Source organism: Pseudochaenichthys georgianus, chromosome 13, assembly GCF_902827115.2.
Source record: "Pseudochaenichthys georgianus chromosome 13, fPseGeo1.2, whole genome shotgun sequence".
Taxonomy (NCBI): domain Eukaryota; kingdom Metazoa; phylum Chordata; class Actinopteri; order Perciformes; family Channichthyidae; genus Pseudochaenichthys; species Pseudochaenichthys georgianus.
Genome location: NC_047515.1, coordinates 18,104,404 through 18,131,193, shown reverse-complemented (window position 1 = coordinate 18,131,193; position 26,790 = coordinate 18,104,404). Strand labels below are relative to the sequence as shown.

At 40.0% G+C, this 26,790-nt stretch overlaps 1 protein-coding gene across 1 annotated transcript in view; it reads left to right on the top strand.

Moving 5' to 3' along the window:
- The window catches only part of LOC117457277 (roundabout homolog 1-like), a 264,825-nt gene that overhangs the window by 8,128 nt on the left and 229,907 nt on the right, over positions 1 to 26,790 (top strand). Inside the window, 1 exon segment of the mRNA XM_071205123.1 lies at positions 13,129 to 13,253. Within this exon segment, the coding sequence (XP_071061224.1) occupies positions 13,166 to 13,253 (88 nt within the window). The 5' untranslated portion in view covers positions 13,129 to 13,165.

Genomic DNA, 26,790 nt, shown 5'->3' with positions numbered 1-26,790 from the left:
GGTTGTTTCCCCACAGGGCAGGAGAGCAGTTCTCCTCCCAAGCTTCTCTGCTCCTTCCACCTTACGAGCCCGCGTTGGGCCACGCTGGTTATTGTAATGATCTAATGTAGATTCAGGATCAGCAGCTAGGGGTATCCATCTATATCAGGGTGCAGGAGACAGGAACACCCTCTGAGTCTGGCTGCTGGTTTGTGTGTCTGTGTTTGTCACCCTGTGTTCCTTCAAGTCTGTGTGAGTGAGTGTACAGGATGTGTCAGCTTGTTTTTTTCTTGCTTTGTGGGGTCTATTAAAAAGAAAAATCACATGGAAATATTTGACACTCTTTTGTGAGGTTTTACATATTGACAGACCATTTTTTGGGATTACATTTTAATGCTAGCTATGTCTCACATTTGCTGTGTTAAAATCTAATGCAATGCTTGCTCATGTACTGTACACCAACTCTTCTGTTCTTAAGTTGCTGGTTGGCTTAGGTTGAGAACCCAAAGCATGGGCATCTTTATCCATTGTTTCCCACAGAATTTGGAACAATTCTTAACTCAAGAAATATTGACTTTTTATTTTGGCTGAAATCTCTGCTTTAATATATTTGAATTTCTTATGTAATGCAATCCTTTGAGACAAAGCCTAAGGTCCTACTGAGTTGCTAAACTTGTTAAAATACATAAACACCTCTTAAGTCTTCCAAAACGCAACTTTGTTTAGGTAGTTGGCCTGATGTTACACAACCTTTGGGCCAGCCTACTTTTATCAACGTAATTTACTTTGCGGTACCGTTCAGTTTTTATATTTAAGCTACTGTATGCCAGCTTTCATGTCTATCTATCTTACAAGACAGCAGGGACACCATCAGACGTCCGATTTGGAAAAGCTGCCATCCTGAAGTGGCAGGCCGGGTAGAATAGTCCCTGTAGTATGATTTGCTCTGAGTTAATGATGATGCTTTTTGTGTCACATAGTTAGACCACAGTTTTAAGGAACAAATAGCTTATTTATATTTAATATCCAGTATATGATAAAGGTGTTTTCCCTCCTTCGAGATTCACTATCATACAATTCAGTTTGAAAATGGGCAAAGCAACCCCAACGTTAATGTGAACAATGTAAACTGGACATCAACCTGAGCATTTACAGCGTTTCTACTTGTTGACACTTCCTGCATTAACTTCTGTATGATCATGCTAGACCTACATGTATGGAGGCATGTTGTGCTTTTATACACAACTCATTCTGACTTGTTTCTTCTGTATCGGTCGTTCTATGAATCTTTTGTATGTCCTGGATGTCTCCCTCTAATTACGCTCTGTTTAATCGACTTCAGTGATAATAATCTTTAATGCTTCGTGACATTTATCACCAAAGCGCACTCGATTAGGCTTAGAAAAAAAATATCTATAACAAGTGTTGCCATGGTGTTATGAGCATGTCTTTGAAATAAAGACAGATGTTGTTACAGTCGGTAAAGATTCATCACAATATGTTTAATGTGTTTTGTTTTTTCAAACACCAGCAGTATAAATAATTATTTCCAACTTTATTCCCAAATTCAGCCAGGGAAATGAGAGTATTCAAAAAGATACGTCAACATTACAAACATGCCTGATGCTTCCACTTCTTCCACTTCTTATTTGAATGGATCATTTCGTATCTGGCAAAGGAACAACACTTAAAATAATCTACTTTGCTATCACTGGAAAAATCAAGACGTTGATCAATTGACCAATGTTGCAGAAAGTGAATAAATAGAGCACTGACTTGGTATTCAAGCCGTAGCAAAGACAGATAGGAACTCTCAACTCCACGTCCTTTGTTTGTGTATCCCCATTTCAACTATTGCCCTCCATGCTGAGATCCTCTCTGTGTCAGAGGGGGGCAGAGAAACACACACATATGTCCTGATGTTACACAGATGAGGTCATTGCCTTGTGGAAGAACATTGTTATCTATTTTATAACTGAGTGTTGAATGAAAGAAGTTTATACATTTCTCTGTAAAGTAAAGACTACCACCAGCAAGTGGTTAGCTTAGCATAACATAATTGAATCCTACTATTGTAGCATAAAACAGTACCGTCCTGAAGCCATGCCCAGTCCTTAAGATAAGGAGCTGCTTGCTCTAGCTATATCTATCATACAGATAGGAGAGTGGTACACATCTTATTATCTGAACTCTCAGCAATAAAGTTTAGAAGCATATTTTAACTATTCTTTTAAATGTTCAAACTCAAAAAGGGAAAGTCTTTAAACTTTTAAAACCAATACTGTGTCTGCATCATAATTCTCTCCTGTTATCATATTTGTATCTACTGCTGATGAATGGATTATTGGAAAGGTTTTGTCCTCGTAATGCGCTCAAATTATAACTACAGATCCTCAGTGAGTGTTCAAGCATGCACATCTCTGTTATTCCACAGTGTGGGCGTTACCTGCTCATGAGAGGAAGAGACTCGCAGTAACAAGGGCAACATCAGAAGCCTGCTCTCTCTCCTGACAACAAATTCATTTAGGGGCTTTATTTTCAGATACCCCTCCACTTTATGTAAATGCAGCTTCATGAAGCGTGTGAGTGCAAAGTTAATTCACAAAGTATGCAAGTCCTCTGCGATAGAATACATATTCATCTCGGTGTTCTCTCCGTGTGCTTGCTACAGGGAAGATAAACACAGAGGGAGGAATCAGTGGAATGCCATTTTTGAGCGTTCCATACACAATCAGTAAGGCGGAGCGCGTGGGTGAACAACTCTGTGATTGCCAATTTTACTCGGCTAGTAGCATCATTTTGTGCAACAAAGACAGGAAAGATTGAAATGATGGAAGGTGAGGCAAGGCAAGTTTATTTATATAGCACCTTTCAACACAAGGCAATTAAAGTGCTTTACAAAAATGAAAGACATTAAAAGCATTAAGAAACATATTATAAAATGATATCTAGAAACACTCATTTAAAAGCAAAGATAATAAAAGTTACAGTGCAGTTTAAGATGTGAATAGTTAAATTGAAAGCAGCAAAAAGAAAAGTCTAAGCCTGGATTTAAAAGTAGTAAGAGTTGCAGCGGACCTGCAGGTTTCTGGGAGTTTGTTCCAGATATTTGGAGCATAATAACTGAACGCTGCTTCTCCATGTTTAGTTCTGACTCTGGGGACAGAAAGCTGACCAGTCCCTGAAGACCTGAGAGATCTGGATGGTTCATAATTTAGCAGGAGGTCAGAAATGTATTTTGGGCCTAAACCATTCAAAGCTTTATAAACCATCAGCAGTATTTTGAAATCTATTCTTTGACACACAGGAAGCCAGTGTAAAGACTTCAGAACAGGAGTGATGTGATCCACTTTCTTAGTGTTAGTGAGGACTCGAGCAGCGGCGTTCTGAATCAGCTGCAGCTTTCTAATAGATTTGTTAGTGAGACCTGTGAAGACACCATCGCAGTAGTCGAGTCTACTGAAGATAAAAGCATGGACAAGTTTTTCCAAATCCTGCTGTGACATTAGTCTTTTAATCCTAGATATATTCTTTAGGTGATAGTAGGCTGATTTAGTAACTGTTTTAATGTGACTGTTGAAACTCAGGTCAGAGTCCATGACTACACCTAGATTTCTGGCTTTATCTGTTGTTTTGAACATTGCAGACTGAAGCTCAGCGCTAACTTTTATACGTTCTGCCTTGGCTCCAAAAACCATTACCTCAGTTTTATCTTTGTTTAATTGGAGAAAGTTCTGACACATCCAGTCATTGATTTGTTCAATGCACTTACTCAGTGTTTGAATTGGAGCATAGTCTCCTGGTGAAATGGTTATGCAAATGTAGTTGTCATCTGCATAGCTATGGTAATTTAATTTATAGTTTTTCATTTTCTGAGCCAGTGGTAGCATGTAGATGTTAAAGAGAAGAAAATATATTTTGGCAAAGAAAGAAAATGTGTGAACTAGTAGTAGGAATAATATTATCTCAGGCACATGACAGTGGTCGTAGGAGAATCTCCCAAAAAAAAGAAAAGAAATAATCGTTTTGCCAACTTTGACACTCTTTTTTAATTGGCTGAGGGAATGTAAGAGTTTGAGCCCTGCCTGTCAATGTGTGAATACTCTAATTAACTAGAACCGTGGAGCCTTGTAATTTCTGGATTTGTAGGGGTATCATAATGTATTAACTTTAATTAAGCTTGTGAGCTATGCGTGCTAATTAGATGAATGTGCTTATTTGTTATCGGGAAAATATGAATACATTTAGCACAAGCCCAAATCAGTCAGTCTTACTAATTACAGTGTGCGTGCAAGCTCTAATTGGTGATTGTGTGTCTGCCTTTGGAAGATACACTATAGTTGCCGCTCCTGTCGCCCCGGCTTAGGCTAATGTGTTGAAATCCTCATGGAGAGATGATGTGCTCTGCTGAAGGCTGACAGTCCCGAGGAGCAGGGCTCACCGTGTCAGAGGCTTGTTGAACCACGTACGTGTTCAGGACTGCCGCTCCTGTCTGTCAGCGCAGAGACGCTACAAACCCTGTGTTCTCATTATCTACCTGACTTTTCCCCCTCTTTCCCGCTCTGCGCCGATCTTTGCAGCTGCAGCTGTTTATCTCTGTATAGTTTTCATATCTCATAGCACACAGTTGATCCTTGTCTGCTGTTTGCTGGAGCATGAAAGTCTACCACTATGAGTTGACGGGCCAGTGGTTTTAATGCTGCGAAGGGAAGGAAGAGCTGCACCACTTTCACAGCTTTGATTCAAACTTTTCCAGCCTCGGATATACACTGTAGGTCTAACCTTAAGAGGATTTGTTTAGACAGGCTATTTGGCTTGAAGTAAAAAGTTGGACTACAGTTAAAAAAAAAATCTTCACTTTCAGCCCTACTTGCAAGTTAATGATTCCTATATATGAAATGAAAAAAGAATGTGTCCGTGCTTTCTAGAACAACACAGAAGTGTCTCCTGATGTGATGCCCCTTTTAGTTAGCTTTCATATTTTTTCCTTGTAGCATTATGGTGTAGGTTTTGCACAAAAGCTAATTGGTTATGTTTAAGGAAAGATCCTGGTTTGGTTAAAAATAATAATTTGTCAAAGTTAGTTGATCTTCATCCTCATTGTGTAAATGGTGCTTTGTTGACCAAAACATTGACACTGACTCTCTAAGCTGACTTTATCGCTCCATGACCCCGGCTGTAATTACTATTATCTGCTAGTGTTCTTTGTCACTTCAACATAGTTGCAGTTGCTGAAATGACTGATCACAGTTGTTACAGGAAAGTCTTCTATCATTAGATCCTCCACACCCCTAGTTTGTGACTTTCTGTTGAACCTTTTGGTGTCTCCAGGCCAAAGGCAGATACTCTGATGACATCACCAGGGTTATTTTCTCAGACTTAACATCCTCTAGAGCACAACAAAGGCTTACATAATTATCCCTGCAACATATTAACTGAGAATGATTAGTCATATTCATTGAATTCCTCTTAAAGTTCCTGTTTGAGCTCTGGGTGGCTGCAATACAAAGACAAAGGTGAGATATTATGGATTGACTATACAATATGTCAGGATTGGGTTTGCATTTCTCAGGGTTACCAAGAACAAAAATAGCATTGATTGAGTTTCCAGTCGCTTTCCATGTTCCGTGCACGTGTCAAAGTGCTATAAGTTTTACCTTTCCTGTTTCATTTTCATTTACCTACTATTTTAGAGATTTTCTATATTTCATATAAATAATAATGTATTAGGTTTCTATTCATTTCAAATGCTTATTGAGATATTTAAGATGTCATATGAATACAATAACCCATTTAAAACTATTATCCCATATGTTTTTGCCAAATTAAATTGTCTTACTTACTTATATGCTGTTTCAGAATCAACCATCGAGCAGATTTAGGGTCAATCTTTTTTGTTGCTCTAATGTCATTATTTACAAGATCACTTGGGGACTGTTTCTCCTACATTTTAAGTAGAAATTTGAGAAATGTGTCTACGTTTTTCACTTTTAGGAAATGTTTTGAACATAGGATAGCTATTAAGAGCAAGTTTTGAAGAATACGGGCACAGATTTGTATTGCACGTTTAGCTTTACAACATTGTATTTTAGCAGTGTGTTGTACTGCATAAGTATAGTTGTCTCACATCACACTGCTCTGATAACAACAAGTTTAACATTACCTGTAAAGATAAATGATATATACAAATGTACTTAACAGGCACGAAGAGGATATGTGAGATTATAAACAAGAGAAAGTACTGTGGAAGAAACGGGAGAAGGAGAATATGCCTGTAGCCCAATTTGAAACACAAGGCTGTAATGATGTTGTGTTCAGTCTGTTTGTGTGTTTCTATATTCTGTTTATTCAGCTTGAGGCGTTCTCTGACAGCTGTGCCGAAATGAGCTCCACAAAAAAAGAAATAGGCTCATGTGAAGTCAAAGGCTGACTCGCACAACCACCAGTTTGACACTTCTTACAACACACAACACCAGGGAACTGCCAGTTGCAATCAAACTGTATAGACAAAGCTAAACAAGCTGTTACGTTGATCTGTACACAGACTAAAAATGCAGAGGATGCCCGGACGTAAGTGTCTGTCACATAAGCCTCTCTGGAAGCCTTAGCTATTTATAGGTCATTACAGAGAGCAGGTTGAAATTCATAAGGGCATATGGGAGGTAGAGAGAGATTGCCAGCCACTGTCACTTACAGCTGTGCTAGCCCTGTCCTCCAGAAAGTGCATCTGAAACACACTATTAACTTTCCCATTGCTGATGTCACTTTTTATTGCCTCGTGGTTTCAGGTCTTTCCGAGTTGGCAGCCTCTGCTGTGCTGCGTTCCAAAGCCAGATAGATGCGTGTGTCAGAGCACAGGAATACAGCAATGATGGTGATATTATTCTGAGGATTTAATTTGCCAGAGTGGGCTGGTAAAGTGCACCCTTATAGCGATTAATGAAAAAAGGCTGCGGCACTGTGCTTGGGGAAAATCATTCTGTGTCTCCTGTTAAGGAAATCTTTCTGCTCTGTATTGCAACATAATGCAAATGAACATTTCTTTCAGATGTGCCAGCCTAAGTAGCGTTTCAATCAGTGTTATCTAGATTTTCAATTACATCCCCTGAGAATGTTTGAGTGCCTGACATTTTTTAAAGCCCAGTAAGTGAGGAAACAGGTCAATGTGGTATCTATGTTTATGCAGGAACAATGGAAGTGATACCTTGATAATGAAAAAGGAGTGTTTGACTCACAACAACCAAACTGAGCCTCCTACAGCTGATGGTGAGACTGATAGATGAGAATGACCACTTTATGGGAGAAGGTTCATCAATTAACACTATGTGCACAGACATATTGGTTTATGTTAGGTAATCTACTTAAGGGTGATTCATTATAACTTTTATTAATGAGAAATAATTAATGACAATAGGTGTGCCATAAGGGATTATACCAACCATCCTGGGACCCGGCATTGCTCTGCTTTTGGCGGAGAGTAAAACGCGTGCTATTGTGAGTGGCATTTAAAACATGCGCTTGCTGCATTGTGCTCGGGTAATTAACATTGCATAATCTACCTGCTTACAAAGCAACTTTTGTAATTAGAGTTATGATTGCAGCAGGATAATGGACGGTGATTCCACAACAGATAATGACTATTGTGCTCTTGGCAGTTGCTGCATTGTTTGTGCAGCAGACTTCTGACATATGGGACACAAAAGGACACAATAGCCAGGCTGACTGCCTTTGTTCCTGCTCGGGCAGACCCAATGACTGCAGACAAATTGCGCTGTAGGCTGTCCAAATGATGCCCACCCAGGGAAAACAGTCCAGACACATGAGAATGGGACCATAATGTAAAAACCACGGCGATCTAAGCTCATGGAGTGTGCACCTGAGCACGGACAAAGAAACTACAGCTGCCTCGTGCTCTCTGACTGCAATAACGCTGCTTAATAGGGAGGCATTTCTCACTGGGAATGAGCCTGTCTGTTGTGCCCTTCATGCCGCTCTAATATCATATGGCTAAGTCATTTAATACAAAAAATATGAAACCATAACCTCTGCTTGCGCAGATGGAATGCTGTTGGATTGGTATTTCATAAAGCAATTACTATTATGGTAAAAGCTGATATGTGCCGATCTTTTAAAAGCACGTCTATATAGTATAACAGTGCTGAACAGGGATGGATTTTGACACACTACTACAAAAAAATCAAAGAACCACCCATCTGTCTTGTGAAAAATAGAGTTGTCCTTTAAAGAGATGGCGGAGCATTTATTTAAATAAATCGAGAGTTGTCAGCGGTGGCATCTTGATAGGCGGCACTTAGGCCTGTGGCGTCCATGGCTGTGCAGTCAGTGGGGACCGGTCCATAGTGTAGACTGTGGACTAATCCATCACCGCCAGCGAGGGGGGCCGGGGGCCAAGCGCTGGGCTGCTCCCTCCAGGAAATAATCAGCTTTTAATTTATCACAGATCACATTCATGAGAAGACGGATCACTGTAGGGATGCCGCGTGTGACCGGGCCCATCGCCCCAGTCATGCTGGAGTGCTTTCAGGCTCTCTAATATATTCTAATTTGGGTTTTTCTCGTATCTCCATCATTTCACCAGTTAGGGACGAAGAGAACATTTTCCCCTCTTAAATTATAGCAATTTTAACATCTTTGCTGGAATATGGAACTTTCATCTTGGAAAAACTTTCTAAAATAGTGTGGACCATTAAAGACAGTTATTTTGACCAGCCACCATTACATTAACATGCAGTAGCGATGAACAGAAAGTGGAACCGTGATGCAGGGTCTTTCCCTGTGAAATGGATTGAGAATATGCAATTATGTAAGTCAACTGCAGGGCGTCCTAATGGCTTCAGATTTGTTTCTGGTCCCGGTGTGTTGTCACAGTCTGCACTGTGGCCCCAGCAGAGTGCATATGATTAGTAGCATGTCTTGGAGTAGCCCAGAAATGTGATCTACGCTAAGGGGGAAGGACAGTTCATCCACATGTTGTCCGCCCTCCCCACCGATCACTTTACACATCCCGGGCAGGTTAATCCTTTTATTGTAATGAAGTGAGGAAGCATAATGTACTGTGAATGTGATATGCTTAATCCACTGTTGGCATTTTTATGAGAAAGGAGTAGCCATGGTGACATGGAGAACAGAGTGCTTGAGAGGTCCAGGAACCATCCATCAAAATATGTCGCTGACACAACACAACACCACAACACAGGATTTGCATGAGTCATCAATTCGAGACAATGTGTTAGTGTTAGTGGAACCGTTGTTGCGACGGTAAAGAGTAAAGAGCATGTATGCAGGCTCCACTCATCAAAAACTCAAAACAAACAGATTGTGGCTCGATAGGCCTCAAGTAGGCCTTTAAGTAAGACAGAATGAGGTTTAACTAAATGACCAACTGAAGTTGTAAACTCAGATATGTCTTTCTCACTCTTATTTGCATGAAGGAAAAACATTAATTTCCCCTGCAATGCATGTCATTGAACAATATCATACATGTGTTTGTATAGGATTGTGAGGTAAGTTGAATATTTATACTGGTCTAATAAAGCTATCATAGTATAGCTTATAAGGATACAGTGCTATAGTTTAAGATGTTTTAGGTAACTGATCACTAGCAACAAATAACGTGAATAAATAATGTGGCATGAGACCGCAATGAACTAGAGCCAATGATTCATCTAATAGAGAGTGTGTTGCCGTATCCTCTCTTTGTGTTTGTTACCTCCACTTTTCTGCATGGGCTCTTATAGAAATATATAAGGCACACATCAATGCCAAACTACACAGTTCTCTCTACTTTCTTGTGGATGGGTGAATGCTAGCAGTATAAATACATTATTGGTTTTATGGAACATATATATTCAGTTTTACAGGCAGAGAAAAAAAAACTGAAATAGGAACATGTAAATGTCAAATAAAGGATGGCATTGGATCATTTCCAATCCATCTAAATATATGCAGTAACTGTATATTGAGTTTTTAACACTGTAGCTGTTACTCTCCTCCATATTGTTCATGAAGCACTCACTGCTGAAGTCTTATATGAGGTTTGGCTAATATAAGTCTAATAGAAAATGTTATTCACTCACAAATATGTTCAGTACAACATAATTAAAATACAAATTCAGTAGCCAACGTCTCTGGTACCTAATGGCCCCTTAATTAGCTGCACATATTGTGCAATTGAATTGAAGAACTCTGCTAACAAATCCACTCGAAAGAAGTTTGTTATGTTCAGCTTTTATTTACATTGTTGGAAGTTAATTAGAAAAATTTGTATTGAGATCGCAGACAACACGTGGACTACATGAGATTGAGAAGGATTTGTTGTTCTTTAGAAATGGTAATATTAGCAAAAACATGTATGTAATGTGCAGCATAACACCACCTCTCCAAGTCCACACCCCATACAGTATTTAGGTCTGTTCGGGGACCTGCAGCTCACAGTCCAAGCCCCTACTGACTGAGCCCCTACCAGACCTTATGGGCATCATAAAAGTGGAGATGGCAGAATAATTGGATTTGATTGATCACATCTGTATTGTATCGTGGCCACTCTGAAATAATACTTTAGTGTGCTTGTATAGTGCATTTGCTTGTAACTATCCCTTTGCTTCCCACTCTGGATTACCCCTGTTTCAAAGTGTTGGAAGTGTAAATGTGAAGTGTTCCTCTGAAGTACAAAAGCAGAGGATGAAAAACAAATAGATTAACCGATCACACGTAGAGGTCCCAGTCAGAGGTAAAATCAAGTTCATTGTTTTCCTCAGAGGCTTCCAACTAAATCTTTCCCTGCTTCTTTTTACACATTTCACCTGCGTTTTGCCCGGGGTTCACAACACTGCATTTAATTAGTGCATCAGGAAACTTCTCTAATCTGCAAGACGAATGGTAAAAGTTACGCTATTGTTTATCCAAAGTAACAATGTTATCTAAAGCTGTCTGATCTCTGTTGTTTGAGTCTTGTAGAACCCTCACAAGGAGAAACCACAGGGTTTGAATGACATCCCTTTGGTTTAGTGAGCATCTGAAATGCGTCAATGTGTGGACACTCACCGTTCTGCTGACGATTCCTGTCTTTTGTGGGAGTTGGTCACTGAGCCAGCAGCACTGCTTCTTGTCACTGCCTGATTAATTGGCTTCAATACATCCAGCAGTCATTGACTCAGATGAAGAGAGACTATAAGGGCCTTTCCTTCCTCTCAAACTGAATTCGTAGTGGAAGCCACTGAAACAGGCCTTGTAAAACAGGCTCATTTCCTTTGATGGAAGCAGGCTCAATCATGAGTTTAGAGCAATAGTCATTGATTGGACTGGGATGCACGCTTCACATAATTGTTTGTGGTTTTTAGAGAGGAGGGCTCAAATAAATCTTCCTTTATCTCCGATGCACCACCCATTCATTAATCAAATGGAACAGGGTGACGAGATGAATTACAAGTCCAGCTCCTGTCCACTTGATTCTGGGTTGAAGAGGCCATCTCAATGCCGTGTATCCCACATTCCCTAAACCAGAGACCCCTGGCGACCACTTGTCACAGCCATCTCCTGCCTGGTAATTGGGTATTTATCAGATTGCCTGCAAGAAAGCGATGTAGTGTTTATCTGGCACAATTATCTAGAAAAATGGGGGAAATATTGCCCGCCACTTCCTACTAAACTGCCGAGATACTGATTCAGGTGTCCATGCAGAGTGGCAGCGCTTTAATCTTTCAGTCTAGCCACAGGCAATTGGTTATCGGACATTTAGCTGGAAGCTTGTCATCATCTCATGCAAATGGAGCAAATGCATACCATAATTCTTCGACTCTGCTGTGACACCGGAGGAATGAGAAATGATGATAACACATACTCCAACAATGGGTGCTGATCTGATATACAGGCTTTTCGGAGGCTGCTTTAATTCTGAGAACAGAAAACGCATATTAAAGCGGGCAAAAGTGTTCACGGACTACCTGAAGATAAGATTGGAGAAAAGGCTATAAAAGCAAATTGGTCTGCTTGTGCTTTGTTTCTCGTTCTAACGTAAGAGAGAGACAGAGTGGACAGGATGGCATGACTAGAAGTAGCTGCCATTAATCGCTGGCAAAGAGTCCATTTAGAGTTGCATGAAATATTTGGCAGAAATATAGAGATGGCACATGGATGGAAGGAGAACATAGCATAGTATTAGGAACATTGGATGTAGACTGAAAAAGCCCTTCCTAAGCATTGGTAGCTTTGCTTAGAGAGCATTTTCTTTTCTACCACACACAGTACACTTGCCTTTTTCACTGTGTCAAGGCCATGTTTCATACTCCTCATCATCTCAAAAGATGCAATGCTTGAATAGACTAAGTCACTACTGTAGCACCTTAGGATTTACGATAAAGCAAGTCCATCATATTTTAGTTGAAGCATATCCAATTCAAGGAGTATGTGATGCCTGGGAAAAAAGGCTGCGAGGAGAAAGTCGTAGTGCATAGCAGTACATAGAGGGAAGTGTGAAAGAGAGAGAGATAGGGAGAAAGAGCTGGAGATGGAGAGGCTGCCTGGCCTGCTGGTTGTAATCAAACAAGGGTGAACAGGTTGTTCCACAGATGGCTGATCCGGAGAATTCTCCGATTTATTTTCATGCTACAGACGGTCCCTGTCACTATGCGCAGGCAATGTCAGTACATCGGTATTGTTGTCTCGCACACACCACTAAACTCTTTTGTCTCACCTGTCTGAAATCAATATGACACAGAGGCGTTTGTTGTGCGTGCACAAAAGGAGATACTGAGTAAGAGTTTAGCAACAGAGAAAGTCGATTTGCAATCTTCTTAACATGCAAAGACTGAACTCTCATGGGATTATAAATGATGGATCCAACTGCTCTACTATTTCAACGTAAAGGATCTCAATTCTCTATTGAGTTCTTTTACATTGTTTATCGTTTGTCATGAAAGCCTGCTTTGCATTCACTTATACTATAAAATGTCATTATAAATGTGTTGTTTTACTATATGTATCATGATTTCCTGCACTGTGGCATTTATTATAATTTGCACAACAAATGGAATACCCATTTATCTTTATTCCTTTCAACTCCTGTGAAGAGCTGATTATCTTAGCAACATGACCACTGTGTAATTGCTTCATGTGTTTCTCTTTCCTCAGATATTTGTTCAGTGATGCCAGGACAGTGAGCACCACAATGCGTGGCACGTGGTCAGGGGCCACGCCCTTCCTCCTAATGGTTCTGCTCAGGCTGGTCCAGGGCCAAGAGGCTCCTTTAGTCCCAGGTAAGACATATCCTATTCTCTGAACCGGCATGTCTCCTCATCAGTGATGAAGACTCCATTGTCTCACTTCATCATCATCATCATCATCATCATCATCATCATCATCATCATCATCATCATCATCATCATCATCATCATCATCATCATCATCATCATCATCATCATCATCATCATCATCATGCTTTGTCAGTGTGTCTGTCAAGCTGTGTGATTGTCTGACTATTACGTGTGTGACACCTTTTAGCTTTAATGATTGTTTTAGATTTGGACACCAGACTTCATACCTCGATCTTGGCACACACCAGCGCTTATATGTAGTCTATAACGGTATTTAACCAAAGACAACTCAACTGTCTCGGGAGCAGCAATTGTCTAGCTGCACTATTATACACTAACTTAAGTGAAACAGCTTTCTGCTTCCTGATTGTCTGGAAGATACCATGCTGAGATCTGAGCTCCAGGCTATCCAGATAAGGATAGCAGCAATATAATGAATCGGGTACATTTCGGAAATGTGTTTCTAAGAAAAAATTGCATGAAATTCATTCGGAAAGTCTACTGTAAGCCTAAATGCACTGTATATATATATCAGTTTCTTTTAGTATGACTGCTTTCCAACTTTAAAAAAAACAAACAGCAGATGTTCAGAAATATGTATGGTGCAAACTACAATACTAAAATGATGTCTTTCTTTCTCTACTAAGCACGAGATCTTGGTTATAAATGTGAACGTGTTTAGTGCTGCAGATGTGGAAATAAACTATTTTAATGGTGCCTTCCTAACCTAAGAGTTTTGAATAGATGTGAGACTATTGACAGACTCAACGCCTCTGTCAAACCAGGCCCAACACACTCATCCGCCAGGGCTGAGTGTGTTGGGCCTGGTTTGACAGAGGCGTAGAGTCCAGATGATTTATTGAAGCAGTGCAAGATGCAAGGTCACCAAGGAATTTCAGATGTTCCGCCTTCTCAAGTAAGAAATAACAAACCTTGTTTGAGAGTTAGAGGTAACACTTCTCAGTTGGTGCAGTTTTGACTAAAGTAAACAGTCCGTGTTAAAACTCTCTAATCTATCAGTACACCAATGATAGAAAATGGTAAAAATACAAAATGTTCTAAGTTAACCCCTAATCAAAGTATTTCTGTTGTCTCTTGGGTTGATGAAATTCAGGAACCAATTGTTGGTTTTCATGACTCTTATGCGGCTTTCACACCAGCGCTTTTCAGTTTCTAGCTCCGAGTGGGAGCTTTTCTGGTTCAGCTCCGGTTTCCCTTTTCAGCTCCCGCTCTGTGCACACCGCCCACTGGCGCCCCAGAGCTGCCCTTGCTGCGTCATGACGTCACCGTTTACATCGCTGATTTGCCCCCCAACGGCAACCATTACGGCAGCTCACAACAACAACAACAACAACTGCGTCGGGTCGATGATCGTGTTGCTTTTAATCACACGAAGCCAGAATAAATTGAATAACGACTTCTCCAACCTTATACTTTTCTCCAGAGTGCCGTGGTTCATTGTTTATTAATGTGTTTCTGCAGCATTTACCGACCGCTGCAGTGCTGGCTGCTCTTCCACGGAGTTTATTCTCCCGTTAGCTCCCGGTTAGCTCACACTGCAGCGGCCGCTCTAAAGTATTCACTGTCCGACTCACACAAGCAGCTGATGCATATCCCCAGTTCCCCTTAGCCTAAGTGAATGTGTGTCAGTCTGAATTGACACTGTTTGGTATCACAACGCTGTTATGAAAGTTTCTCTGGTATAAAACGGGTGATGTTAGCATAGCAACCGAAGCTAAACTGACTACTTGCATCCGATAGCTGCAATAATACAAAACAACACGTCTGACTCTCTCCACAATGATCGATAACAGTGAACGGATGGTCAAAGTAAGGTACAAATAAACAGAATCACACGAAGCCTGGTTAGTGTTGCCTGACTTTATAAAGTGTGTTTATAGGCACTACTGCTTGTAGGCAGGCATAACAGTCGACCCATGGGAGGTGGGTTTAGTTTCCTGCACGCCTCGACGTAAGAGAGACGTAAGCGACGTCACCTCTTAGCTCCAAAGCTCTTGCCTCTGGACCGACAATTTTTTGGAGCTGGAAATGAAGCGGATTCCGGAGCTAAGAGCCGGCGCAGCTCCGGTGTGAACTGGAAAACCCGGCGCTTTTCAGGCTCTAGCTCCGAGCCGGAGCTGAAAAGGCGCTGGTGTGAAAGGGGCATTATTAGATCACATGCAATTAACAGTTGACCTTTGACAGATAAAAATACTGTTTTTTCAAAATATCTTCATCTCCATTAATCTAAACTGTTCTGGGTCTGTTCTTTGTTCATTTATCTCTCAAACATCTCCTAGATAGATCTTTGAATAAATGTGTTTCAAGAAGTTGTGTTTCTCTCGTGTTGATAAAACGAGATTCACCTATCGGCACTTTTGTTGTCCCCACACTTGACAGTCATCTCTGTTACATGGAGTTGATGTCTGTCCTTTTCCACCTAGTGCTCCTCAGCAGGACCACTATGCAGTCCTGCTGAGGAGCATGTCACACTTGTTCTTCATTATGTACTTAGTTTGGCTCCTTAGTTTCTTTCTATTACCTTTCAACTCTCATTTTTTTTATTTTGCTGTTTCCACGCCACCATCTTCTCTCTCCGTATTTTCTTTCACAAACATGATCTAGGAAGCCATTTACTTGTCAAGCAGAGGGCAGTGTTTGTGACTCGCTGTACTCTGATTTAATGGTGTTAGTGTGTGTTTGTGAGCATGTGTGTGCAAAGGTGAAGGATCGCTCCCATGGCAAACATGCTTTCAATCACACCTTTGGAGCAGGATTTCTGACTGGCAGCAGTTAGAGAAGTGTTGGGCTTGAATTCAGCTCATTGTGAATTCTGCTAAACCTAGCATCCGAGAGATATCACTTTAGTTCTTATCTTTATATGTTCTCACTTATATTCTGCTCTAGTTTTAGTTGTGAAAATACAAGGTGATATCCAAAATAATTGTATGTGCAGAATGAAGTATCTAAGTGTATTGTTGCCAGGAACAAAGATTTTAAAGATATCAAATAGATATTATTTCCTATGTAAGCCGCTTCCTGCCTCCATCATGGCGTGCAGATTTAGTGACAATTCAACCAAACCAAAGAGGGATGTCAGAGTCATGGATTGTTCATGTGCAGCATAGTAAATAAACTATCCTAAATATGCGGGAAAGTCGAATTCCGCAAGGACACTGTCTTCCTTTCATTGTCTCTCAATGAGAGAAAAACGTCAAGGCGTCACTTTGATGTATTACTTTGCATAATCTCTGACTGACAGCTCTTTAGGTTTTCTTACAATGTGCAAAGCAATGACTCCGTTCCCTTCTTTTTATCATTCTCATCCTCTGGGTTTTCTGAGGCTCTTTGTTAACCCTCTCAGATTTGTGAGCATTGATACTGTCTCACTGTCTTAAAACAGAATATCCGCCCAGTATTCTAGGAATTATGTTAATATTGGTTAATTATGCACCTTTTAATTGACATGCAGGGAAAACATTTAATGGCAATGCCTGAAGTGGTATTTGCGTCCCTCCACAGCTCTGCAATACAGTGAGTGCTTTTTGAATAACCAAGACATTAACTTAAGCTTAAAAAAGCTTTTTAGTTGCATGAACCTAATTGTACCTTAACCATAGTGTATTTGCAATACTCTTCCCCTAACCTTAACCATGCTGTTTTTGACATGAATGCAGTGTATAACCTTTGCCATAAATCGTTATTGTACATTTTGCAGAGCCGTCCAGTATTTCTCTTTCTGATTATGGGGTCAGGGGATTCAAGCAAAGACAGTCATTGATGTTTTGTGTAACCAAGTAACAATATGTGGCATTAAGATGCATGTACGCAAGCAAATATCCAGTGACATGATTATCTTTATCAAACATAATCAATCGCGCTAACGTTTTTGGAAGTAAACTTAAAATTGTATAATAAATACAATTCAATGTTCTTGTCACAACCTTCCAGAGTACATAACTACAATTTACAGATTATAAAGTGTCTCCCTGAGAACGATAGTTTACCTGGCGATTGTTTTTCTCTGATGAAATATTATTATTTCCCATAATGCTCTGGCAGCCTCAGTGCAGCAGGTGTCTCATAGTTTACATTTTTGGCTGGGTACATACCGCAAACAGCAATACAAAATGTGTTACATATTCAGACATTTCTGCTTTGTATTTTCGTTGCAGTGTGTGGTTAAAAGAATTATTTAGCTTAAAGTTGTTTGTAGACTTCCAAGATGTTGTCTCTTACAGCGTATTATGTTGTAGGAGATGAAAAAGATTTATGGTTCTGTATGTTTCAAGATTTAATTTAGTGTACTCCATACTCCTGATGGTTTTCATTGGTGAACTTGCCCTTACATGTGATTTCCTAGAGACAACCACATTCCAAAACACAAAAGATTGTGTATATCTTCCACCGTGCAACTCAGACATATTACATTTTCTCATTCATGTTCCTTTATTAAAAAAAATGTCAACTATTACCCTGGAGCCATCCAATTTTACTTTCTGCCGATGAATTCCTTATTTAAAAACGTTTATTTTTTCAATGTATTTTCTCAACTTAAGTGTTAACAGAGCTGTAATCAATGACAAACTATTCATCCTTCACACTGTGAGTCTTGTATCAGGTGGGAGAGCTGGGTCTTTGTTGTACTGTGGGTTTTACCTCTTCACTTTACATTCAGTATTCAGCTTGCACACCACCCTGCGGGTGATTAAATATGTGGTTAATACAGCACCATGATAGTATTGAATTACACAAGAGCCATGCTGACCTTTTTAAATTACAGAACCAATTGTGCAAGACGGGAAAGGAAGTTTATAACAGGTGCTGCCAAGATGGAGCCCCGAGCAAAATGGATCTGCTGCGGCTGTCCTGCTGACGCTCTCCTTATTAGTGTTCTGCACTATAAGCTCCCTATTTGACACTCGCGCCTCCCTTTCATTCTCTCACTTCGAGTCCTATTTGAGGGCAAATTCTTTGTCTCTCAATCTTGTGTATCATCAGCCATGTAAGCATTCTTGTAGACAAGCTAAAACACACACGCGTCCTCCCACAAACTAATTTGGCATTTCATTTCACCGTTGATGAGACACGTATCACTCTTGACACACAGTGCCTCACTCCATAAATCTTGATCACTGGCCTTGTTCACGGATGCATCGTAGTCAGCATATTGGCTTTGCTGATATCTGAAGGTCGTTTCTGATGTCTGATCTAATTTGAAGCTAAAGCCAGAAAAATCAAGCAGTCTTCTCTGGCATCAGTCACATGAGTCCATGGAGTCACGGGCGTTCTTTGTAGGATGACTGTTCTCGTCTTCAATCCCCAATGAGAGAATTCAGAGCCTGACTGGCAGCGATACAACAAGCATTGCTTGGCAAAGGGGAGACAAAAGCTTTTTACCAATGAAAAAGTCAAAATAGAATACCCAGACATTAAAAACAAAGTACTTCTCTCCTTGCCAACTTTCAAGAGTGATCCCTGATTGCATTATACAGTACAGCACTATTTATGTGAGAAATCCACATTTCACCACTGTGTTTTATTCTTCTCTCTCAAGGGAGATTGGGCCATTATTGAATGGAAAGGATTGAAGGCTTGGCATTTCATGTAATGGAATTCTTGTGACGGACTGTTTTTGGAAGAACGATACGAGTTAGAGACACTCTCATTCCATTAAGACATATTAAAAAGCTTTGTCAAAAAAAAGCGTAGACTAGGCCATTTCTCTGCAAACTGTCCTAAAAAATGTCTCAAAGCAAACCAATCTTAGTCTTGTCATTTGAAATTGCACATGTGCTTATCCCTTTTGTCACTCCATGCATTATCTTTCTTTTCACTTTAACGCACACTATAATGGTTTCTTGTACTGTGCATTCAATATTTTGTTGTTTGTTTGTGTAGTTTAATCTATTTCCACACCATTAAGTATGATACATGATATTATTTGTGTTCTGGGAGCAAAAATGTTTGCTTTTGTGTATAACGGAATCATGACAAGCCGTGTTGACTCAATTGTTTACACTGGAACTAAAGTCATTATTGGGGAGTCCGCGGACAAGGATTGAATCAAATGTCAGGAAATCTCTTGTGCTTCTTAGTGACTGAATGTGGACTTTGTCACATTATATATTTGATACAGGACCAATCTCCCTCTTGGATGTATTTAGAGCACTAATTGAAAACAGGACCCTGTTCATTTCTATGAATGTTTTTCAGTGGTGCATGAAACCAAAACAAATTGTGTTATCTTCACATAAACGGAAGTGCATAATACCTATATAAAATAACTCTATTAGGTTATTAGAAAATCTTACAACTTTTATGATCTAATCTTTAAAAGAAGGGCTAATGAAGTGTTTGTACTGGAAGTTAGTTACCTTTTAATAATCCACTGTAACATCATTTTGGGGCCCAATAATTTCACGTGACAGTTATAATTCCATGGTTTGGCCACTAGGGAAATCTCATTCAAGGCCTGGCGATGGTCCTAAATTCTTACCTGCTGGTACGGTAGTTTTGACATTTTGTCCTGTGAGATATCCATTAAACTATCTGTTTGTTAATGCATCAATATATTACGTTTTAAAAGATGAATAAATCCCAAATCCTAACAACAACTATTTCTAGGAAAAGTTATACACTTTCCTAAGTACTATATCTAATCTTGCTATAGTTGCTGTATGTCTTTCTTTATTGTATACATTAATTTTCTTCATTTATGACATTCTACCCCAGGCTTTTATGTTTTATTTTTTCCCCCAACGTACACATATCCTCTCCATTGTTTGCGTTTCTGTAGAGAGGCGGCAGTAATTCCATTAGGAAACGGCAACAATCTTTTTTTTTCAAAAAAGCTTCTTTGCTCGCAGATAACAATATTTTTAATGTATCTGACAATATTCTCCTGTCCTGGGGCGCAGAGCCCAGCTTATCATCTCTGCCTCTCACTCCATCCGGCCACCATTTAATTACAGAGCCGGCACAAGCCAGTGTTTCCTCATCATACTGTCTCTGCCCCCAGGCCATCATTTAATGATGAAAAATCCGCTCCCGGAGGTGTGGCCATTTGTTTTATTATTATTCACCTGCTTTTTCTTTTCTGGGCTTTCCTCTTTCTGACATGGAGGTTGTGTTTTTGTGTGTCAAGGGCTGTCTTTGTACACACAAAGCTTTTTCAGTTTTTCTTCATATTTGCTCCCAGGCTTGAAATGAGATGTCCTTAGCTTGAATGTGCTATTTCTTTATTCCTTACATTTGGCTACAGCTTTACAAGTAAAAAAAAAGAAGCACACCATCAAGGTGAACTGTAATTCAACTGAAAATAAAAGTTTGATATTAGCAGATGCTTTGAGCCAACACGTGTGTGCGAATCATTGCCGACAGTTTAAGCAAGATCAACAGAAATGGCTGAAGCTGTAATGTCATCACAAATTATGCTGACTCATTTAGTAGTCATTACTACCTACACATGCATTTACTGTACAACCTCTTAGGCATTCTAACTAAAGTTAGGCATGTCTTAATCTAGTTCAGATCTTCCTTCATGCAGCAAAAGTGTTTCTATTGAATATTCATTCAATACAACACAGCAAGTTCTTTGATAAATGATTTTATTGATATAATTCCTGCCTAAGGAATAAGGACACAGAAACTTCCCATTCTATATCATTGCTTTTAAATCAAATTCAATATGGGAGCAGTTGATAAGTGGTAGAATTGTGACCCATGTTCCACCTGAAACTCCTACCACCTGCTTCATACCTTCTTCCCTCAGCTGTACTGTGTGTGTGTGTGTGTGTGTGTGTGTGTGTGTGTGTGTGTGTGTGTGTGTGTGTGTGTGTGTGTGTGTGTGTGTGTGTGTGTGTGTGTGTGTGTGTGTGTGTGTGTGTGTGTGTGTGTGTGTGTGTGTGTGTGTGTGTGTGTGTGTGTGTGTGTGTGTGTGTGTGTGTACTAGCATTACTATACTTGTGGGGACCTAAATATGTTTACATAGTCACGTGTGGGGACTCGCCTCCCTTATGGGGACACATTGGAGGTCCCCATAAGGGGGATCATTAATTTTAGGGTGAAGACTTGGTTAGGTTTAGGATTAGGGTTAGGGTAAGGTTAAGGTTAAGGGTAAGGGTTAGGGTTAGGCATGTGTTGGTTATGGTTAAGGTTAGGATAAGTCTCTAGGAAATGCATGTAAGTCAATGTAATGTCCCCTGAAGTGATGTATACATGGTAAGTGTGTGTGTGTGTGTGTGTGTGTGTGTGTGTGTGTGTGTGTGTGTGTGTGTGTGTGTGTGTGTGTGTGTGTGTGTACTTGTTTGCATGAGTGATATGCAGCAGAGTTTACTGATTTACATAGAGACATGTCATGTCACCCCATTCCTCAATCTGCCCTGTACACTCGACACACACACACACACACACACACACACACACACACACACACACACGCACGCACGCACGCACACACACACACACATCGGAGCCACAGCATCCCTCTCATGGGGTTTGTGCTGTGGGGCTGCGGGAGAGTGTCATCTCACAAATGAATTTCTCCTCACATCCCTCTCTCCATCAAAGAACCTGTTTGTGCTTCTCCAGCAGCATGCAGCAGTCCCCTGCAGCTGTTTGTGCTCTCAGACGCAAGTGCTTGTTATTTATACCTGTGTTGCGTCAAGCAGTAGCGTAGGCAGAAATGTACTTTAGGGTGGGCCTGTAAAAAATAGGGTGGGCCAGATTTTTCTTCTGCGCATCAGAAGCTAACAACAATCCCCGCCGGTACCGGTGGCAGATTACTTTTAGAATACTTTTGGAATACTTTCTTTTTCCATAACAGATGGGTATGTTTTGGTGAACAGGAGACATGTATTTTACTGTTTTCATGGCTTATCAAGAACTCAAACACAACATCTTGGTGTCATTCTGGACAGCTCTCTCATCTGCACCCCACATAAAAAACATCACCCGGACTGCATTCTTTGTACTGTCTTAAAACCTTTCCTTGGAATATGTTATGAATTGTAAGGTGTCCTTGGGTGCTTTGAAAGGCGCCCCTAAATAGAATGAATTATTATTATTATTATTATTATCTGAAACGATGTAATAACTTTTAAAACTTGTTCCAGTCACTTGCCCCATGCATTCAGCAGCAACAGGCAATTCACTTTTATCCCGTTATAAATGTCATAATTTTGACAATAAAGAAATGCTACATAAACGTTATCTTGCACATTTTATCTAACCATCTCCGTTTCTAACTTTCAATATATTTTAAAAGAGATCTCTCTCTCATCTGCGTGCGGGGGCGGGGCCTCACAGACACGCTGCATCTCTCTCGCTCACAGACATGCTGCAGCGCTGTGCAGTGTGCACACAGTTCTGCCGGTAATGAATATTACATTTTGTGAGGAAACTTTTCCAACAATAATTCCAATAAATATTCCAAAATGTATTCACTTCAGGTTTACGAAAGTAACTGTAATCAGATTACTCGTTTTTCAAATGTACCGCCAGCTGAATACACTTGATTTTTGTATTCTGATTACGTAACGCAACCCAACCCTGTGTATATCTCTCCGGACTGTCCACCAGCAGATGAAAAACACCCACCTCTCCGCCTCTTCCAAGGGACGAGGGAACCGTGCGGCAGAGTTTCCGTTAACATTATTTTCTTCTGACAGCCCAGCAGCAGCAGGAGAGGTGGGGAGATGGAGGCGGGGCTATTTAATCGTTATCAGAAAATGATCGTATACAGTAGATCGCTGCCAGATGAGGGCAGTGGGGGCTCTTCTTGGAGTCTGGCTTTTTTTTTTTTTTAAAACCAAAGTTCATTAGTGAACTTTGAGCCATCATTTATTTTGCAGGCAGCTCTCTGCCTCTCTCACGTTATTATGGCGCGCGCCGGAACCAACAATCCGTAAATGAGTTTGGTTCAGAGGACAAAGCACATACAACATTAATTAAACTCGATATTTGTTCACTTGAATTTCACTTTGAATTCTTGGATATTCTCAATGGGTGAATACATTTTTTATAATAATAATAAAAAATGTAAAACATTTTTTTTTAAATGACACCGAAGCTTTCTCAGGGTGGGCCAATGAGTAAACTGGGTGGGCCTGGGCCCACCCTAGCCCTATGGTGGCTACGCCGCTGGCGTCAAGTCTGGCTACCTGCTTCTCATGCTCATAATAGTTCGACTGATTCACTCTTCCCAAATTCACTTTCAAAATGTACTTTTTTTAATGCATATGAATGGATAATTTTTAAGATGTTTTGCCCTTGGGACAATCTACTTCAACGAGATGTGTTTGACAAATCACTATTGAGGCTTTCTTGCCTTTATAGATAGCAGGGTCTGCCCTTTAGGCTACACAACTAAAGTATATTTACTATGTTGATTCAAACACAAACAATTCATAGTCATTGTCTTTTGTTATTCATATTCTTTTTGCGGTTCTATTTGAAATGTAACTCACACAGTAATGGTACTTATGCACTACAATGCCTTCAATAAATGTATATGTAACTGACACATATAACTGCATAACTTTAGCTTTGTTGTTTTATTCCTGTGGGTCAAACATTCTTTTATTCAGTCATATTTTAATTGGACATTTAAAAGTTAAAAGCTCAGTAAAATATTACTCTCAGCAATAAAACATAGTACATTTTAACACACACGGGAGCCATGCTGTTCTGGCTTCCTATGTGATAAGGCGCTCAACAGGCATCCGTCCCCACAAACTGTCGATTTGGATGTTCTACTCAGCTGTGTAGATTGGGTACAGAGAGAAAACGCAGGCAAATTGAGCAACAGCCGTGATTGGAAATCTATGAGTCTACTTGTTTGGCAGGACAATGAACATATCTGTTTGTCTCCCCAGAAATCACATACAGAGCTTCTCAGACGTATTTGTTGTCTTTCATTTTATGACCAAGGCAATTTTGGTTAATCAGTGTATGTTTGTGTTGATCTTGCATCCCTCATTTATGTTCATCTGTTTGTATACAGGGGAGTGGATTAGTAAGCACAGCATGAAACGTTTCTAGAGTACGGGGAAAGAGCAATTGGATGCAAAGCCCTGAAAGTTGCTGCTTTATCTTCATGATCCATTGAATTTGAGGTTTAAAGCGTCCACAATACCACTGGGTATTCTGTGCATGTGGCCTAAATGGCCTTTGTAAAGTACTGAATTGCGAGCTCAATTTCCCATGCATGCTCTTCTTTTCCATTTCCCATTTGAGACAAGATATTGGAGATGATCCTCCTATTCTGGCAAGTGGCCGTTTTTTAAATAGAAGCTATTTCATCTCTTTCATTTGTCAATCAGTCTGAAGAGTCAGTCTCCAGCGCTGGCTCAATGTGAGACTGTAATTGTCAGCGTCCCCTTCTGCCCACTGCGCAGCCCGGCGCTTTGCATCTGAAAGGATCTTGAAAGTAGACGTGAGTGCTGAATTAATACCCAAACTGCCTTTTGTCTCCATCACCTTGGCTTCTGCTGCCATGAGGCACAGAGGCACAGACCTGCAGACAATCGACGAGGAAGATGAGAGGAAGGAGGAGGGGCTGGGTCATTTTTTATTCTTTGTCTAAGTGAAAACGTCTCTCGGTGTTAGACCTGTAGACACTTACCTCAGTGTCCATCGATTGGTGATTGCTGAGAAGAGTGATACATTGATAAGGCTGATCTTCTAAACTTATGTTGTTAGGAGTGGTAAAGATTTCATATAGAAAATGATGCTCACCATGTGAAGTCTTGTTGGAGGAGCTTGAGCTTGGATGCATAATGATAGGACAAGCATTCACACACTGATCTATTGATCTTCTACCAAAAACAATTGACAACGATTTGTTGTTTCAGAATAGTTAACATGCTACATCCCCAGTAGTCCAATTCCATATTCACACAAACACGCTTAAACAATAGAGACCTTTTTGAATTAAAAAATAACTGCCTAATGCATAAAGGTGACATCGGGAAAACACCCAATTGCTTTTGTTGTGATTCCCTCATGAAACTGAAATACATAGTTGTTTTCTCCTACATTAAAAGTATTTCAAATTAGATGGAAGAAAACTGATTGTAGCGGTCAATGCTTTCCAATTCTTTGTACTATAACTTTAATGAGCTACCAGAACTTAAATGAGAAAATCAATACATGGAAACACATCGTTTGTAAAATGAACTACTTTCCCATGCGTTGCATATCGGGCAGTTATTTTCTCACATTGCCAGTGTGAACGGAGTATGATATGCTCAAAGCTTGTTAGAGACAATAGAATGTACATTTTCATGTTTTATTGTCCATTTAACTAAAGCCAATTTTCTAAGCCAGTTATAATTTAGAGGTGTGCTTTCAAAGGCGATAATGTACTAGTATTTTTCAATCTCTATAAATAATTAACTTTGATCACTTTGTATAGATTTGTCAATCTTTTTTATGTGGATCAGTGATCGCTTTATTCAAAGTTTAAATATTTAAACTTCCAAGGTTGGATGAGCCTTTTTGTAAGGCTTTAAAAACTTTTTTGTGTGAATGCCCTGTAAAATACTAAGGAGGTAGCTAGGCTTTGCTGTATGCTCCGCTGTGCTGTAGAGATTTGCCAACACTGAGGTGTCGGGCCAAAGTGTGTACGTGTATATGTGTTGTGATATGAAATATTAATGCGTATTGTGCTTCTAAAGCAGAATGTCAGGCGCATGGAGAGAATACATTCTAAAAGAAGCTTTAAAGTCGGGGAGAGCATGCAGTAAATTCCTTTCCACATACAGTGCTTCCCCCACATTGTTGAGCTTTATTGGAATGTATTGCTCACTAATGTAAGTTGCCTATGTTGTGCTGGTCTACCTTTCCATTCACAGAAACGATAAGCTATGATTCTTCAGAGTCGCTGATAGTAGTATGTCAGGCAGACCTGGAATCTATTGTGTTTTTAGGAAATGAAACGCTGCTATTTTATGAGTTTCCCTTATCTCCTCTTAATGTTGTTGTCCGAACGGCACCCACACAATCTCTACAGGCATTCATAGCCCAGTTCCAACATACCGCTGTCTGCTACACACGTAATTATTTGGATAAGAAATGTTAGGGAACATTGGGAGATATGATTAATCCTAAACAACTTTTCTGTCTGGTATAATGGTAAGTGAGCAGAAAGATAAAAAAATAAAAATGTTGCAACCCTAGTTGAGTTATGGCCAAATAATACCAAATCCCTCAATGTTTGTCCTTTTTGACTTTCCTTCTCTCCCTAAACTCTCATACAGACACTACAGTATCATACTTTCTTTCCTGAATGGCATGAATAAGATATACCAGCTGCTCATATCTTCGGCAGAGCCTCAGTTTGACAGGCTAAAAGATATTTACCTGGACAAAGTATTCGCTCTGATGATCATGTCCGGGTATTAAGCCTGATATACAACCCCATTTGCCTAATGTTTACGGCAGCCACATGCAGCTTTAATTAACGAAAGTGGTGCTC